Raw genomic sequence first — 18,600 nt, forward strand, 5'->3', positions numbered from 1 at the left:
TTTCAGGCTTTTTTTAAATTGCACATTGTTGCAGAAGTGGAACTTCAAAATGCAGGAAAACACCTGAACAGTCATGTGTTCATGGTGTCCAACGGTCTGCAGGAAGTCCCTATCTATGTGTGTGTGTGTGTGTATTGTGACAGAGATGGACACGGGTAGTATTAGTTAAAGCATGCAGGGATTAACAGGGCAGGTGCTGGCTAGATAAAACACACACACACACAGACAAACATTAATTTAGCAAGCTCATAAACACACACAAACACAAACTTAGCACGCTTACAAACCCGCACAAACACACAGATATTTATGAATATGCAGAGCTGACTCCCTCTCATGAGGGACACAGGAATGTGCTATTTCTTTTTTTAATTAACTCTCAATGTCACACTGCCCTTCAACCTCGGCATCCATTAGCGGCGCTCACTGTGACTGAAGCTCTTCCTCCCTTTCTCTCTGCAAGCTTGTTTCTGTTTTTGTTTGCTTTTTCTTACCGCTTGAATTTCATGTGTTTTACAGTAGTATCACCTTGTTAAAGCTGGCTCATAAAGGGCAGATCCATGAATGAATTCTTGACAGCTCACAGGCATAATTGAACACAGGCTTTGTATTACTAACAAAGCCAAAGGAGGAATGTTTTCCTTTTTTCCATTTTCTTCATCCCATGAGACTGTAATAAGCACAACATTAGAGCTTGGGTTCTTACAGTCGAGCACAAGAAACTAATAATGAGCAGTGCAAGCGTCAGAGCTGTACTGTTAACGCCTGACTACTTTCATGTGTCCTTAGAGAGAGAAAAGTGCTGGAAAATAATATTAGCCACAAGGGGAGGTAGAGGGAATCTTGCTGAGAGTAAATTAAGTAAGAGGAGGAAGAGGTGATATTTCCTCTGGTGTTCTTGACTTGGAGTGGGAAGGTCATTCCACAGTTGGAGAGTCAAACAATGTTCAGAAGCGTGTGAAAGTTGGAGAGATGGTGGTTACTGATGTCATGTTTTGGCCCTGTGCGGCACAGACGTACAAGGTTACATGGTGACACAAAATAAACACACGGTTGAGAGATGGAGACAGAAACGTCACAGCTTTCACTGTCTCTCTCACGCTGTCAGTAGTTTGTCTGGTTCTCTCTTTCAGATTGAGAATTCAGTGGACCTTCATTGGCAATATATGAGGGTTACAACTCAGTTATATTGTTACAAGACATTTAAAACGTCCTTCACCGTGTCCCAGAACTCAAGGTGACGTCTTTCAAATGCTTCTTTTGTCCAACCAACAGTCCAAAACTTTTCAAACTATAATTATAGAAAAAAACTCATATTTGAGAAACTGGAGTTAGTTAATCTTTGGCATATGATTTTCATGCCATGCACATAAAGTGGCCAACCCTCATGAGTTAACAAGATGCCAAAATGAGTTGTTGTAGAAAGAAAGTAGAACATGATGTTTGATGATAAATAGACATTTTTACTTCTAAATGTTTTTGATTGACATTACATCAAATTTAAGGCTTCAACCAAATCATAAATATTGAAACTGAACCTAAAGTAAGTTTAGGTCTTACAAATTCGAGTAATTTTTTAAGTGTACAATTGGAGCGGTCAGACATTTCATTTCATTACAAATTACTTTAAAGCTCAACTAAATATTCTACCTTCTCTCCTAAGCTTGCCAATTAAAAATGTTCCCTTCATGAAGCAAAACTCAACAACATAAATGGAGGACTGTTTACTAAAAAGTGCATCCCCTTACATGCTCATAGACAGGACAGAAAAAAAAAGCATTCTCAGTTTTACCACAACAAACAGTCTGAACGCAACTGTGATTGAATGATTAATTGATTATTAAAATATTTGGCGATTGATTTTCTGCTAATGAGCTAATTGTTACTGCACTACAATACATTTCACCTGAGCTGCTAAAGCAATATTAATGAATGAAATACACTACAAAACTAAAAATGAATAATAAAAGTAAGGCTTAATAGCATTTTGTGAGTAGTTTTGTGTGATGAATCCTTTTTACTATTTTAGTCACAGTTTGTATGTCCAACATTCAAATGATACAATAAATTAATATTTATAAACAGTGAATAAAATGTGGGGAGCAAAGAAAAACCCTTAAGAAAAACTTTTGAAATTGAGGACTTTTGAAATTGAGGAAAGTAAAGTTTTCATCATTGAAGACATAAAAGAAGTCCTGATGGGGAACTCTATCGATTTAAAGTCTTGAGGAGACTGCTGCATCAAGTTTAATGAATTGCTACAGATAATGTCTCTCGAGTTGGCATCATTTGGGTCTGAAAGTGTGGAATAAGAAAGCTTACCTAAATAAATAAAAGTACTATTGACCCCTTGTTGTAAAACATTTCAACAACAAGACCAGTTAAATGAATGTAAAAGCTACTGTAGGGTAGTGATAGTAAATGAAAGGTGATGTAAATGGCTGGGATAATGCAAAAATACACCCAAAATCCATCAATAAAGCAAGAAAAGTTTGTAGAAATAACTATAATTTGACTATAATTTTCTGGTTGTACTTTTTTGTTGTGACAGGTCCTGGCATGGGAAGCCAAATGTTTCACCTTCACAGTGCACAGGTTCCTCTTGTTACTGTCCCTGGTTTTGATGGCGCCTGGTGCCAGCGCCTGTTTGATGATGTTGATGGATTAGGGCTTTGGTGTTAATGTGTAGCATGGTGGAGGTGGTGGTGAGGTTGTCTGCAGTGTTGGACAGGAGACAGAACAGGAACAGAGCTGCTACCACATCATGCTAAAGACAAGTGATGAGGAACAGGTAAAGACCCGAGGACCAAAGGCTCCGTCTGCTCAGATGGTGGACGGGTGATTTTTTTAATTCTCTGCTGTGTCCTGTGTTCTTTTTCTTTAATCTCCACAAGTTATTTTAGTGGATCTGTTTACATATTTTAATTGATTTATCTTTTCCAATTATTGCTTTAATGGGTTGTTTGTGCAACAGTGTGACTGTGATTTTTGGCTCTATAGATTTATTTTATTTAGTTCTTGACAAGAATAAGAATTAAAAGAATATACTGAACAAACGGCTATTGTATATATAGTATACAGTACATTAAACATATTACATTACACATACATACTTATATACAATTCACTCAAATAGGATTCTAGCCAAATTCCTGAATTGAATATCTGAAGGACCAACAAAGATTAATTTAATTCCTGGATAAATATGCTTTAGTTCATCTAACTCAGCAGTCTGTCTATGTTATAATTTATAATTTGCCATTTCCTTTGCTTACAACACAACAAGACATTCCACAATGTCATTTTTAAATGTTTTTATCATCTTTTTGTATAAATGAAAAAAATGTATATCCCCCCAAAACACTTTTTTGTATACTTTAATTTTTTTTTTTATTATAGTTTTTGCATGAACATAAAACAGATGAAGTCTGGCACAATACTACAGTGCAACCAGTGAAATTAAGAGAAGAGCAAAAAGGCACAGGTTCATAATGCATATGAAATATTTCTGAAAAAAAAATCTAGATGGTTATACAATCCCATTTTTCTCAGTGTAATTTTGTCCATTAAGCAGATAGAGTTGATAGAGTTTGTAATTGTTTTTCACTTGCAGCCATGAAAATCTTCAGAATTTATGTATCAATTTTACTTCAGGAGCTTTAGGAATAATTCCAAGGTACAAAAAGGTAAAAGATAAATCAGATTTTAGGTCCATAATCTCTGAGACTAAATGGTCCACTAAAAATATTAGAATTGTCTGCTGAAACTGATCCACACTCCGTCTTGTTGAGACCCTCTTAGTTTGGGTTTCTGGTTGGGGCTGATAAAGAAACTGATCAGATTTTTTCACAGCATGAATCTCAAAACAAGGAGTTACTGCAGTAGACTGGTTTTCTCCTACTAAAGCCACGTTTCGTCTGTTATTGCTATTTTAGTTTCCTTTTCTCAGTGCTGATGTATGTAATTGGTTGATTTTTTTATTAATTGAGGTGAAGCCTTTGTATAATTTCCATGTGAGGTCTTTAGTGTCTTTTGAATTATAGGCATCAATAAGTTATTCTTGAAGTAATATTCAACCAGAACTTTGCCAAATTATTAAAAGTGATTAAAAATAGTGATTTGCATTTCTTTGTATTACTCATCACTGGTCTACTGTTAGCTCAGGTTTTAGCGTGCAAGCACAAAGATAATGCAACAAACACTTGTTGCACTGGGGCTCATGAAAGCTGTTAGCAGTGCCACATTGTTCTGAATAACAGTTTGTGGTTTGCGGTGTTTAGTGAGGTTTAAAATAACGTGCTGCATGATTTAGAGGCATTGAAAGTTTTCAAGAGCCTTTAAGAGTGTAACTGCTGGCCACCTGCTATGTGGCGTATTCATGTATTAATTATAAACTTCTATATCAGTCACTTTGTCATGTGGTTGTAGTGACTCATGTTTACAGTGGACTGGTTATGTAAAGCAGTTTTTGTGCACTTACACTAGAGAAAATCTTACCAAAAGACAGATTAACACTAGCTTCTCTGTGTCATTCTGTGATGTGTAAAGTGAGATTGTAGATTGTCGTTGCATCTTTGTTTAATTATTGGTGGACGCAATTGTGCACAGTTAGCTGAGCTTTCGTTCTGGTTCTCTGGGCCTCACGGTTGGATGTGTCAGCTCTCTGTGTGAACATGAGACAGAAATGTGTGGCAGCCAGCCCTCCTTATGATTTAGCCTCTTGCTTTGCTGTGTGGTGGGATGCATGTGATCTGTAGGTTTCAGTTGCACATCGTAGCTGCACCTGGATCTCCAGTGTTTTACAGCTTCTATGGTTTTAACGAGTACACTGCAAACTGATCACAACGACTGACAGGGTGTCGTGTTTTCTGAGTGTGTCATTGTGTGTGTGGGGTTGTAGGTGTAAAGCATAGACAAGGGGAAGATGTGGAATGTCCTCTCTTCCAGGATCTTTTCCTCTGGCTCCTCTCCAGCCCCTGCCTCCTCTCAAGGGAGGGGTTTTTCCGATCTCTATGCCCGTTTTGTCTATTTCTGTCTGCCAGGGTATTCAGGTTGGTGTGTATCCCTTACACACATGCCGCACATTCCCCATCTCTTTCTCGTTATCTCAAGACTCTTTGCACTGGATCTAGTTTTATCCTTCTCCCAAGTCTCAGTTTTCAGAGGTATTTCTCCTTCTCTTCCCTCTCTTCTTTTCCCCTCACTTCCTCCTCCTCCTATCATCCTTTTTCCCTTCTCTTGAGAGGCCCAAGAAACATATGATTTCTATGACTTTTTGTGTCAAAGTGATTGTCAGTGTTTCCCCTCGGTTACAGCTGTACGGTGAATACAGGGAGCAGCTGGGAAACTTCGCCCGACGGGAGGCTGCCCGTTTGCTGACAGAGAGACAATGGAGGAGACAAGCAGGAGAGAACTCCACAGCCACCGGCCGCAGAGGCCATGGCCGGCGGCATCACCATCATCACCCCATGAGCTTGGAGTCTCATCAAAGCCACGCCTCTTCTACCAAGAAGCCTCGTCCCTACTCCAAATGCCAAGGTGACTGGTTATTCTATTCAAATGCCCACGTTCAAATGCTTTACAAAAGGTCTTCTAAGAAGAGGCAAAACTGTTTCGATGGTCATGCTTTAGTGGTTGCCATGACACCTCATGTGGTTACCAGGAAACGGGTGAAAATTAACAAAATACCACTATCTTTACTAAATACAGTTTTGAGCTACTGGCACTCTTTTTTGTGAAATACATCACACTACATTCTAGAGAGAGCAGGATTTATCTACTGGCTTCAGTTACTGGTTGCTTTGCACACTACGATTTTACATGCAACACGATGAGCTCATAAAATATGATGCTATTAGTTTAATTAGACTGCCACACAGAACATGAGGCAGTTGGACTTAGCACCAGCAGGATTGGCCTATTTTAGACATACTGAAGTCATGAGTTCCTTTATGTACTAACCTGACTGTGCCGGATGGTTTGTCACACATAACATAGTTAAACTCTTACAGAAGTCAATTGGGGGAAGAGCAAAAACATCTTTTCCATTGAGAAAAGGCTTTAGTGCCGGTCTTTGTTCTTCTTCCAGTTCTGATATAACTGATGCTAGCAGCATCTACGCTTAACGTTTTAGCAACCATTGTTGTTTTCAAGCAAACAGTCACTGCTCACACAGACCTAGTGTTAAACCAAGCCCTTTGCTCATGTCGTAGCTGCGGTTAGTTCCTCATTGGACGCTGACCGGTCAAGCATATAGCTTGAAGCCTGGCAGGATGGATTCTCAGTAATTTTCTGATCAATAAAACAATGAATTCATCATCTCCATTAATATATTAATAAGTTAACACTGTTGAAAAGGGGGCTGGTCTTTTATCTGGCTAATTAGTAGTAGTGTTAATTACAGTTGTTGAACACCTCTACAATCTAATGCAAACCTGACACAGTTACCACATAATTGTACCATGTATGATAATACTGAGTCAGATAATGGTTGATTCAACTCTCTGGCAAGGCTCTTGTAGAGGTGTTATCTTATTGTATCATATGGTGGTCATGCCATTTTGTTACCCATCACATTTCTTGTTTGAGGATGGGATTGCATTACATTGTACAGGTATACTTGAGTTGCGTTATGGGAAGTGTAGGATCCTGTATGTTTAAACTTGACCCAACTTGATCAAATTTTATCATGTGTAGTTGTAGATTGCAACTCACTCGCTTAACCTTCTTTGTACAAGCATGAGGGCAAAACTACGGTGGCTGCAAAACGGCCCTATCTAGAGCCAGTTTTGGGTTTGTCCACTATAGAAACATGGTTGTTCAACATGGCGGACTCCACAGAAGACAACCGCAGCATTTGTAGTCAAAATGGCTAATTTTAAGGCAACAAAAACATAACAACTCCCATATTTAGGTCATTATACACTAATAAAACACATACCTTAGTGCTACACACTGCAACTCTATGGATGTGCCTTTGAGCACAATTTTGAAATACAATATAGTATTTTTACACTAGGGAGATGCTGCTTTTATTTTAGCCTGGATTAGCGCACATACATTCATTTGTAAATGTAAAAAAAGACAAACCATTCAGCTCATTCTATACTGACATTATATGTACCCTTATGGTGAGCAATAGCATCGTCACTATGCCCATAACCACACTGAATGATTCCCTCTCAGGCACTGTAACAATAACTAACTGTCAGTAATTACATCAAGAGATAAATGGATTCAAGATGAATCATTAATTTTGTCTCTCTGTCCCAGATTGTTTGGCTCGTGTGCGGCGGTACATAGTGAACAAGATGGGGGATGACTGGATATTCCTGGTTCTTCTGGGACTGACTATGGCTCTGGTCAGCTGGAGTATGGATTACGCCAGTGCCAAGAGCCTGCAAGGTAAGGCCAAGGTCAAAGAGATTATCACTGTCAGATTTACAGTTTGATAACACAAGATTCTGGTTTCTACTGTCTGTAATTATTCCATTTATACTCCTGTGTGTAATGCACTATTTCTGTCCTCTTTTGTCTTTCTATTTCTGTCATTTTTCTCTCTTTCAGCCTATAAGTGGATACATGGGGAGCTTAAGGGCAATGTGCCGCTCCAGTACCTCGCTTGGGTTAGCTATCCCATGATCCTTGTCATGTTCGCCTCGCTTTTCTGTCACCTGGTTTCCCCACAGGCCATCGGTAAGCTCTCAATTATCTGTCAGCCTCTGGTATCCTCTCTCGGCATCTGTTTTTTTCCTCTGTTTTACCTGCTTATGTTTGTTTTCCTCTTGTAGGATAGCAGCATTTTATCCGGTTTTCTTTATTTACTGCACTCACTATCCTTTTGCCCAGATGTTTAGTCTCCTTCTCCATCTTTGCTTTACAGGTTCTGGTATTCCCGAGCTGAAAACCATCCTGAGAGGTGTAGTGCTGAAGGAATATCTGACCCTCAAAGCCTTTGTAGCTAAAGTCATCGGGCTGACTGCTGGCCTGGGCAGTGGGATGCCAGTAGGCAAAGAAGTAAACAAACCCCCCCCTTTTCATCTCTTTACTACCTGTTTTCTCTGTTTCTATCACCCTTGATGATCACTTATATCATCCTCCTTCCTCTCTTTTTTTTTTCTCCACCACTCTGTCTGCCTTTTCTCCCATCTTAGAGGATAATAAATCATCTTCTGTCATGTTTTTCCTCTCTCCCTCCTCTCACGGGATTGAAGCAAATTATTCAAGTCCTCAGCAAAGGAGTACATTCATTTTCCCCATTACAGTAGCAGGGCAACTGTCACGTTCAGCAATTATACAGTGATTTATAGATTTAGATACAACATTTAAACTCCCTGTTTTATAGACAATAGTCAATGTCTGACTATACTGAACATTACATGTCGCTCATCTGTGTCAGTGATTTCCTCCCGTCACCTCCAGGGTCCATTTGTCCACATTGCCAGTATCTGTGCCGCAGTGTTGAGTCGATTCATGTCCATCTTCTCTGGAGTCTATGAGGTAAGCCAAGGCCCTGACCAAAACCGCCTACATTACCCATAAGCCTTGTCTCCTTGATGACTACCATTAATGCACTAATGATGATGTGGAATGCAGTTTTTTTGATTAACTTGCTTTGTTTGTCCTTGGTGTAATTACAGGGTTCCCACAGGCCCTAAAAATCTTTATTTTCAGATTTGAGAAACTCAAACTCTGGCAATGTGTGTTAACTGGTTGGTCAGTCCACCACTTTGGTGAGATATCTCGACAATTGTTGGATGGATTTTCATTGTACAGATATTCATGGTCCCAAAATTGTGCATACTGCAAAACCAATGACATTCACACCAGCTTCAGCTGTACTTTGTGTTTAGTAGTCAACTGAGCAAATGTTGCATGCTAACAAGCTAAACTAAGATGATGAACAAGGGAAAACAGTATACATGCTAAATCAGCATGTTAACATCGCTAATTTAAGACCCTTTTAGGTTCTCAAGCATAAGAACATGATGTTCTCTACCATTTTTATGCCGATGACATTCAGTTATATATGCCTTTAAAATCCACAGATCCCAGCAGCCTAGCAAACCTCACAACTTGCCTCTCTATAAATCAGAGCTCATCCTGTTTGGTTCACCAAATTCCATAAACTCATGGTGCAAATCTTGGTGGTCTGCAAGATAATGTTAAGCAGGCTGCTAGGAACCTTGGGGTAATATTTGATGCAAACCTCTGTTCTGATAAGTAAGTCACAAATTGTGACTGTGACAACAAAGGTCATTTTTATCCTCTGGTGATCTGCAAAAAGTGGTAAAGGCTTTTATTAATCTAGGCTTGATTACTGCAATGCACTTTACTTGGGTATCACCCAGGGCTGCACCACCGTCTCCAGTTGTTACAGGACGCTGCTGCTTGACTTGTAACTGGGACAAGGAAATATGAACACATCACCCCAGAGCTTGCCTCCCTACATTGGCTCCCTGTCAAATTTTTAATTGATTTTAAAACATTATTACTCACTTTTAAAGCTTTAAACAGACTTGCTCTCACATGCATCTCTGATTTATTGTTCATATATGTGCCCCCTCGACCCTTGAGATACGCAGATGCAGCCCTGCTGGTCACGGTATGTGACAAAAGGCAATGAAGCTTTTGCCATTAGAGCCTCCACAATATGGACCTCACTGCCCAGTGAACTCAGACACACTACATCTCTATTGGTTCTTTTAAATCTCTTCTTCCATTTGTCGTGTTTTTATTCTTATTTATTTGTTCTTACTCGTTCCATCGTTTTATTACTTCAGCGCTCATGTCACCATATTGTCATCTTATCTTATCTATCTTTTTTTTCTTTGTACAGCAGTTATGAAAAGTGCTATATAAATCAAGTTTATTATTAATATTGTTTTAAAATGAATAATCTGTAATACTACAAAGTCAGCTGGAGAAGAATATTTTTAGCATTAGCATTATCTTTTATCGTTTACATCAGCATGTAAGCATCGTCACTGTGAGCATGTTAGCATTCTGATTTTAGCATTTAGCTCAAAGCAGTCTTACAGAGTGGCTAGTGTGGCTGCAGATGCTCTTAAATGACGGGATGACCTTGAAAATATCATACACAGTCTGTCAGTCTGTTTTATCAACACTTTTAAATTACTTTACCATCATTTATTTTACTTGACAGGGTTTTAAATTAAAAATGAGGACTGTTTGCCAAACATGCTTTGAGTCCTTGAAATGTATTTAAATGTCCCTGAATTTGATGAAGAGAAAGTGGGAACCCTGTGACTGTTGTACCCCATCTGTCTCTCTCCCACCCAGCTCACACCCTTCCCTCCCCTCCCTGTTTCTCATGTCTTTGTTTTGGCTCGCCCCTCGCACCTCGTCTGTGTTTATGTCTCACTGTATTAATAGTGTGATGGTAATGTCTGGCATGTGTATTAACAGTGACCTCCCATATCCCTGTCTCCCTTTTTCCCTGCTCTCTCTATCTCCACCTCCCCTCGGCTTTCTCATTCATCCCTGTTTGTCCTCCTCCCTCTCTCCCCTCCCTCCGTCTCCACCTTTTGAACCTTAACCCCAGAATGGCACCCATAACCAGGACCTGTTGGTGTGTGCGTGTGCCGTGGGAGTGGCCACCTGTTTCGCTGCCCCCGTGGGAGGCAAGTCCCGCCCTGCTCTTGCCCCCCTGACTCGCTCAGGCACAAGTCTCCAGTCAGCTTTGTCCCCCTGAAATAACATCATCAACACATGGAGGTTCAATCTGACCTCAGACCAGTGTCCTGCATTACAAGTGATGAATAAAACTGAATGAATATTTAAACATGCAGATTAACCTGTCAATAATACTGTAGCTGAGCCTGGGATTGCACTTTAAAGGAATAGTTCAACATTTTGGGAAATACACTTACTGGCTTTCCTGCTGACAGTGAGATGAGAAGATAGACACCACTCCTATGTCTGTACTCTCAATATTAAGCTAAAGCGAGCAGGTAGTTATTTTAGCTTAGCATAAAGACTGAAAGCAGGAGAAAAGCTATTAGCCTGGTTCTTGCCGAGGGTAAACAAATCCACCTATCGGCACCTCTAACACTCATTCCCAACCATGTAGAATCACAACAAAATCATCTTTACTGTGTTTTTGAGTTCTTGTCCCGTGTTTAATATCATTAAAGGGACCACATCACTGAGAGCTGCTTCCCGTCTCTTCTTCCGTTATTTTATTTACACAATTTCTAACCTTTTAGTGACCCCCAGACATTTTCCCACAACCCCTGCAGAGGTATTGACCCTCAGGTTGAGAACCACTGTCTAATTAATGGCGTGTTCCTGTCATATTGTTCAGACCGTGGCGATAAGAACTACAAAGTATCAGCAAACCACTGGAAACATGGCCGCAAATTTTACAAATGTAAAAGGAGCTGTAAATGGTTTGTATCTGTTTTCACTTTGAATCACTACAAATGTGTAACATAAAAAATGAATAACATGAAAACACTGTGGCCACTTTGTGGTTGCTAGGAAGCAGAGACCTGTTGCCTGGAAACGTGGCCAAGAGTTTCAGCACACTAAAACCAACAACTTCTACAACTACTGTTTTTGTTTTTGTTTACATAAAACAATAAAAGGACTTATGAAATAGAATATAAAATAGTTTTATAAGTGCTGGTTTTTTACCTTGGAGAAAGCCAGGCTAGCTGTTTCCCTTTGCTTCCAGTCTTTATGCTAAGCTAACTGACTCCCAGCTATATACCCTAGCTTCATGTTCCCCATAGAGTAGTTTCAATCCTCTCACCTAACTCGTGACTGAAACACAAATAAATGTATTTCCCAAACTATTCCAATTCAAATCTAACCTCAGACCAGTGTCAGCAGTGATGAATTCAAAGTAAATCAATATTATTTTTTTCAGATTGCCCACAACACTGCATACAGGCCTTGAATTATAAGTTCCTCTCTGCATCAGTGTTTTGCTAAAGTCGTGAGATTCAAAGTCTGACTGCATTTTCAGTAAGTCACAGATTAAAAAATATATTCGTCTAAAAAGATAATACAACAAAGACCAGACTAACTCAACTAAGATTTAAAAAAAGTTACATGTAACCTTATAGTTCAAGGTCTTGATTAATCAGTTTATTATACCCTTAATTTTTTTGGTCTGCAATCAGCTGCAGGGATCTGTCTCTAAGGACAGTGTGACCACTGGGTTTGTTTCCTGATTGCTTAATTGCTTCTCCTGATTACTCTCATTGGCATGTGCATCCTCTGCTATACATTCTCTTGATGTGATTTTACTCCTTCTTTATCACTTTTTTCTTTTTCTTTTTTACCAAACTTCAGTGAGCATTATTTATTCACTTTATTCCACTTTGCTTCCCCTCTGTCAATTCTCCCCCTGTGATTCCCCATTACGTCCGCTTCACCTTGATCTTTTATTCTCTCTTTCTCCAACTCACTCTCCTGTCTTTCTGTCTCCCCTTTTGTCAACTTCATTTTCCCCCTTCATCATCTTACGCCTTTCATCCCTCTCTCACCCCTTTATTTCCCTCTTGTTTTTTCCGCTGTTTTCTGTGTCAGTAGAACCCTTATGGTTACACAGATATTCTGACTGTTGGCTGTGCCGTGGGGGTGGGATGCTGTTTCGGCACTCCACTAGGAGGTACTGTACAACTTGCACACCTCATACAACCAAAACTTCTGCACCAAACATCCCTCTATACTGGATCATACTGTACTGAGGCCATACCTGAAATGTGTCAGTAGCACAGAGTATTGAAAACTATCTACTACAACTATTGTTTCCTTATTCTTTGTTAAGTTATTCATTTAGACTGTATTTTATTTTGGCAAAGACCTTGTACAGTTGCTGGTCTTGAGACATTGTAAGATATAAGAATAAAGCCCGACCAATACTGATATTAACATTTTTATTTATTTGTTAGGATCCCCATCCACTCTGCCCTAAAGCACAGCTAGTCTTCCTGGGGTCCACAATATTGTATTGTTATCAGAATCAGAAATACATTATTGATCCCTGGGGGGAAATTTGTTAGAGAAGAAATTGTACTTATATACAATATCTAACACAATATATAGAATAGAAATAAATGTATAGGTATATACACATAGTAAAAATAAAAATGGAAATAAAAGAGCCTAAGAGATATAATAAGATTTCAATAAAACAGAAATTAAATAGTAAGGAGTTTTAAGATTGTGGTGTGGCAAAAGTTATAGGTAAATACAAAGTGACATAATAATCGAGTGAATTGCACATTGACCCAGGTATTGCACCTTATATTAGTATTTTCATCTTTAAAACATCCAATAATGACATCAGCTGGTGAATGTTTATTTACATAAATGCATAACATAGACAGACTTGTTGGTTTAAAGACTAGTGACCAAGATCCTGAGCCACATTTTCCAGTTGGAAAATCAATTTATCACTGCTCTTTGGTAATATATTTCCGTAATGCCAGTCTGTTAAAGAGTAACGTAACACACCCCGAAAATCTTGTTTTTGCTGACCTCTAGTGGTTTAACCTTGCGGCAGTGATGTACAGGTGTACTTCCGGTACCCTGTGATGTCACTGTGTGGTTACATGTGTCGGGTACCTGATCTGTACCTCCTGCCAGATGGACAGGCAGCAAGTTGTGATAATTAATTGATAACCTTAAAGTTTTAAAAGAGAACTGGACCTGTTGGTGAGGACAAAACAAGTTACTTTGAATAGCTAACTTCCACTTTGGGAAACTGGAACTGTAATATTTCTGATATTTTGATAGAACAAACTATTATTCAATAATGATTGATGTTAATGGCAGCCCACTCAATGTCTATTAATATACAAAACCAAAAAACACATAATAAGACATCAATCACCAAAGAAATTAAAAAAGATATTGTTAGCTGCATAAATGTTCTTTATTTCAACCTTGTCTTTTGTTCAGCTGTTTTATCTTGTCAGAATTCCTGCTTCATATGCTGATTATGTCCCTGTGTGTTGTGTTGTTGTTTGTGGGAGACGCGAGAGAGAGAGAAAGAGTCTGTGTGTGTGTGTGAGAGAGAGAGATGAGAGAGAGACGAGAGAGAGAGGGCGTGTTGTGTGTGTAAGTGTTAAGTGTGTGTTTGGGTTGTGTTACAAGTGTGTGTATTCACTCCTGTGGTTTTCTCCTGTGTGTGTGTAATTACACCCTCATTTCAAAGGATTTTGGACCTAAAATTCTGTTTTATTTAACTTGTCTCCTCTCCTTTCTCTCTCTCTTCTCTCCTTTCCCTGTTTCTCTGTTTCTTGTTTCTCTCATCCTTCTTTCTCCTCCTCTTTCTCTTTCCTTCCTCTCATCTGTCGTTCCTTCTCCTCCCTCTTCTCTCTCTCTCTTCTCTTCTCTCTCTCTCTCGTCTCTCGCGTCTGGGCCTACGGTCTCCACTTCTCTGCCCTTGTCCTCCTCTCTCTCTCTCTCTCTCTCTCTTTCTCTCTCTTTCTCTCTGTCCACCACCACCAGGGGTGTTGTTCAGTATTGAGGTCACGTCTACCTACTTTGCGGTGAGGAATTACTGGCGGGGATATTTTGCCGCCACATTCAGCGCCTTCATATTCAGGGTGCTCTCTGTTTGGAACAAGGATGCTGGTGAGAAGCAGTATGGACACACACACACAAACACACACACACACACACACACACACTGTTGTAAAAGACTGCTGAGCTGGCATTTTATGGAAAGTAGCTGAATATGACAGCTAAGTAATATTTGCTTCTTTAGATAAACCAGAAATGATTCAAGTCATCAACTACAGTATACACCATAGAATAAAATACTCACTACTTGTATTAAAATCCCTGCACCCTTTATTTCCTTTATTACATTAACTTCTTAACGTTTATAGTAATTATGTATATATAAAAACATCAATCCACTCTTACTCAACAAGACATCTAATATTTATCTTCCCAAACAGAGGTCAGTAGTAAATCTCATTTTTACACAGCTTGTATGCTACCTGCCCAGCACCAAACAGGACACAGACAAAGTTCTTAATTAGTCAGATATTTCAGGAGAAAACAGGTAAAAAGACATAAATATTGGACTCAAATTCATCAGGTGGACATGAACAGACTCCAGTGGGATGATAATGTTGTTCTGTGTCTGTGTGTAGCTTGTATCCACTGCCTGGGAGTGCTGTTAAAATGTTTTATCCTCTGTTTCATAATCTTGTTAGTTTTATGTTCTGACATTGTGAACTCAGCAAACTCAACATACTGAGCACAGAAATGAGAGACTGAAGTTACATTTGTTTGATGTTTATCATTTTCTCTCAGTCACAATCACAGCTCTCTTCAAAACTAACTTCCGGATGGATTTCCCCTTTGACCTGCAGGAGCTGCCTGCATTCGCAATAATAGGGTGAGGATATTTATGAATACACGTGTGTACACCACTGTGTATAAAAATAGTCTTACCAGTTATATTACACACACAGCATACTGTGTCCATACAATATCTCATTGTTTTCTCAGACCTTGTGCAGGTCGAGCAGTAAGAACAAGTTTGTCCTCATGTTTTTAGGATCTCTTGTGGCTTCCTCGGGGCGTTCTTCGTCTACCTGAACAGACAGGTGGTTCTTTTCATGAGAAGACCGACAGCGCTCACACGCTTCCTCACCAAACAGTGAGATCCCAACACACAAGCACCACCATGCACTCCCTGCTGCTGTGGATTAAAGAGGCACTTTTAAACTACAGTGCTTCTGGTAGCAGACACTGTTTCAAGGAACTCAAACCGTTTGCGCATTCAAACCCAATTCCTCTTAATGTGTCTCAACTCCACTCCCCAAACTCATCAGTCTCACAACACTGGCCAGTACAGCAGCAAAGCCTTAACAACCTTTCAGCCAGTTATTCACTCAATGTGGAGATTCACTTATCCTGTGGTGAGACTCAGCAGTCAGGGAACATTACCCTCCACCATTAGAGAGGCTAGCAGCAACAGCAGGAGAGTCGTACAGTTGTGATACACACTTGTACTGAGACAGTTATTTCTGTTATATCACTTATTTTGCCATGTTGGAGGTTTCTGAGAATACATTAGGCTTCCTGTTCATGACTGTGTGTGCTTTTCTTTGTACTCCCAGTCGATTGATCTATCCAGGTGCAGTGACGCTGATCATCGCCACATTCACATTTCCTCCTGGATTTGGACAGTTTATGGCAGGAGAGGTTAGACTGAATCAATTTTATGCTCCCAGACTTCTTTTTGATGTGTGTTCATTAATACTTATGATATTTTTGAAAAAGGGGGTCAGCAAAGAAAATTCAGTTGCTCATAAGAAACAAATCCTTAATCCTACGTGTATTTTACGTGTATACTGTACAGTATATATTAAATATGTAGTTTTTACTTTTTTTTTGATAATGTATGTATGTGTATTTCATCATATAAAACAACAATACAATCAACAACAAAGTAATACAACATCATTACGATCAACAATACAACAAAAGAAATTTGCAATAAGATAAAAATGTATATTATAAAATAAAATAAGAGGCAGTTCATTTACTTAAACTGCTAGTAGGCTAGTTTAAAAAGATGGGTTTCAAGAGCAGTTTTAAAGTCTATAATAGATTCCAGTGTACAGATGTGAGGGAGAGTTTCACAGTTTAGATGCAACATATGAGAAAGTGCTGGCACCCATTGTGCTGAGGTTGATGTCTGTCAGTGGGAGGGAGTGTAAGTCCGAAACAGGTCTGTGAGATGAGCAAGGGGATAGGTTATGAAGTTCTTTAAAGGATCTTTGTGACTTTTTAAAATTGATCCGTTGTGATACAGGCAGCCAGTGTAATTTAATGAGCAGAGGAGTGAGTGTTATATACTTTTTGTCAGACCACTTGACTAAAACAACAATAGGATGTAATCAGTTTTTCATTTATATTTATATCAGTTCAGTTGAATGAAGTTTTGGGACCTTTTTTCCTTCATTGAATCTGTTGTACTGTTCCTGGTATTACTACAGACTGTGACTTTTTTTTTTTAAAAGATTCATGTGAAAAGCTCAGTTTGTTTATGTGTGTCTATCCCTTCTGGCAGCTGATGCCCAGGGAGTGCATCAACTCCCTGTTTGATAATTTCACCTGGACCAAAATCTCAGGATCTCCTGCTCCCCCTGGCCTGGGTCGCTCATCTGCGTGGCTCCATCCACACGTCAGCGTCTTTGTCATCCTCCTCCTCTTCTGTGTCATGAAGGTATTTCTCCCTCTTGCAGTGTACAATACATGTTGCCTTGAAAATATATGTGAAAAAGAAGAAACCCTGGGATTGGTTTCGATCCTACTTTGATCCTGTTTTTGTGTTGCAGTTCTGGATGTCAGCAGTTTCCACCACGATGCCCATCCCCTCGGGTGCCTTTATGCCAGTGTTCATATTAGGTAAGAGGATTTTGTAACGCGAGTGCAGTATCTCCTGCTGAGCTTCAGTTCAATTTGTCTTTACCAGCGTGTCTTATCTCTCTTCTCAAGGAGCTGCCTTCGGTCGCCTCGTGGGAGAGATCATGGCCACTCTTTTCCCAAATGGAATCCTCTTTGATGGGATAGTCTACCGCATCCTGCCGGGAGGTTACGCTGTCATTGGTCAGTCTACTAATCTTAGGTTATTCTCAAACTTAGGTTCCCATAGACCCTGAGCCTTATTGAAGACATGTAGATCCAAATTTACCATTCTGGACTTCTCTCTGTCCTGACATGTAAACTTATCTTCCTCCACTTCAAATATGGTGATCTAGCTTTAGTTTAGAAACAGTTTCTCCATTTTTACTTGACCTTGTAGCATGTTGTTCAAAATGAGTCCAGTATACAGTGTCATTTTGAACGTGAATTTATAATATTAGCCAAAAAACATTTGAATTTCCACAAATTAAACCTTTAAAGTAATTAAAAACTCTTGACTTTGATGTCAAACTCAGTGTTGTAACCACACTGTGTGTTTCACCACAAAAATGAATGGATTTCATCTTTTTCATTATGAGATTATCAGATACATTTTAGTAATTTTTGCCTATGTGCTGGGACAGACTTCAGCCTCTGACCCTAAGCAGGTTAGAAAATAAATGGATATAATAGATACTATATTATAAGAAGTATTACATTTCAAGCCCAAATTTGGATATTTTACAGGTACAGAAGAATCATATGGAGGAATAGTACTTTATCCTTACTACATATCCTGCATTCTGCCTTCTGTCAGGAGCGGCAGCGATGACGGGAGCTGTCACACATACGGTTTCCACTGCAGTAATCTGCTTCGAGCTGACCGGTCAAATCTCCCACATCCTGCCCATGATGGTGGCGGTCATCCTAGCAAACATGGTGGCCCAGGGTCTGCAGCCTTCTCTCTACGACTCCATCATCCAGGTGAAGAAGCTGCCCTACCTGCCTGAGCTGGCCCTCGGGCACATCAGGTAAAGTTAAAAGAGAGAGAACCCTTATTTTTTATTTATTTTCTTTAAAGTTATTTTTTGGGCCTTTTATTGCCTTTATTGATAGGGACAGCCGAAGATAGACAGGAAAGGGGGGTAGAGAGAGGGGATGACACTCAGCAAGGGGCCGAAGGTTGGATTCAAA

At 39.5% G+C, this 18,600-nt stretch overlaps 1 protein-coding gene across 1 annotated transcript in view; it reads left to right on the forward strand.

Annotated features, from left to right (window-relative positions):
* The window catches only part of clcn1b (chloride channel, voltage-sensitive 1b), a 29,504-nt gene that overhangs the window by 6,484 nt on the left and 4,420 nt on the right, over positions 1–18,600 (forward strand). The window contains exons 2-15 of the mRNA XM_035672581.1: positions 5,316–5,538; positions 7,273–7,404; positions 7,567–7,695; positions 7,883–8,016; positions 8,422–8,499; positions 12,562–12,640; positions 14,488–14,613; positions 15,304–15,388; positions 15,551–15,652; positions 16,116–16,200; positions 17,072–17,227; positions 17,340–17,409; positions 17,500–17,610; positions 18,224–18,437. Of these exons, the coding sequence (XP_035528474.1) occupies positions 5,316–5,538; positions 7,273–7,404; positions 7,567–7,695; positions 7,883–8,016; positions 8,422–8,499; positions 12,562–12,640; positions 14,488–14,613; positions 15,304–15,388; positions 15,551–15,652; positions 16,116–16,200; positions 17,072–17,227; positions 17,340–17,409; positions 17,500–17,610; positions 18,224–18,437 (1,724 nt within the window). The remainder of the gene's footprint in view (positions 1–5,315; positions 5,539–7,272; positions 7,405–7,566; positions 7,696–7,882; positions 8,017–8,421; positions 8,500–12,561; positions 12,641–14,487; positions 14,614–15,303; positions 15,389–15,550; positions 15,653–16,115; positions 16,201–17,071; positions 17,228–17,339; positions 17,410–17,499; positions 17,611–18,223; positions 18,438–18,600) is intronic.

Source organism: Morone saxatilis, unplaced genomic scaffold (genome assembly GCF_004916995.1).
Source record: "Morone saxatilis isolate NCDOM2014 unplaced genomic scaffold, NCSU_SB_2.0 Contig24, whole genome shotgun sequence".
NCBI classification, from domain to species: Eukaryota; Metazoa; Chordata; class Actinopteri; family Moronidae; genus Morone; species Morone saxatilis.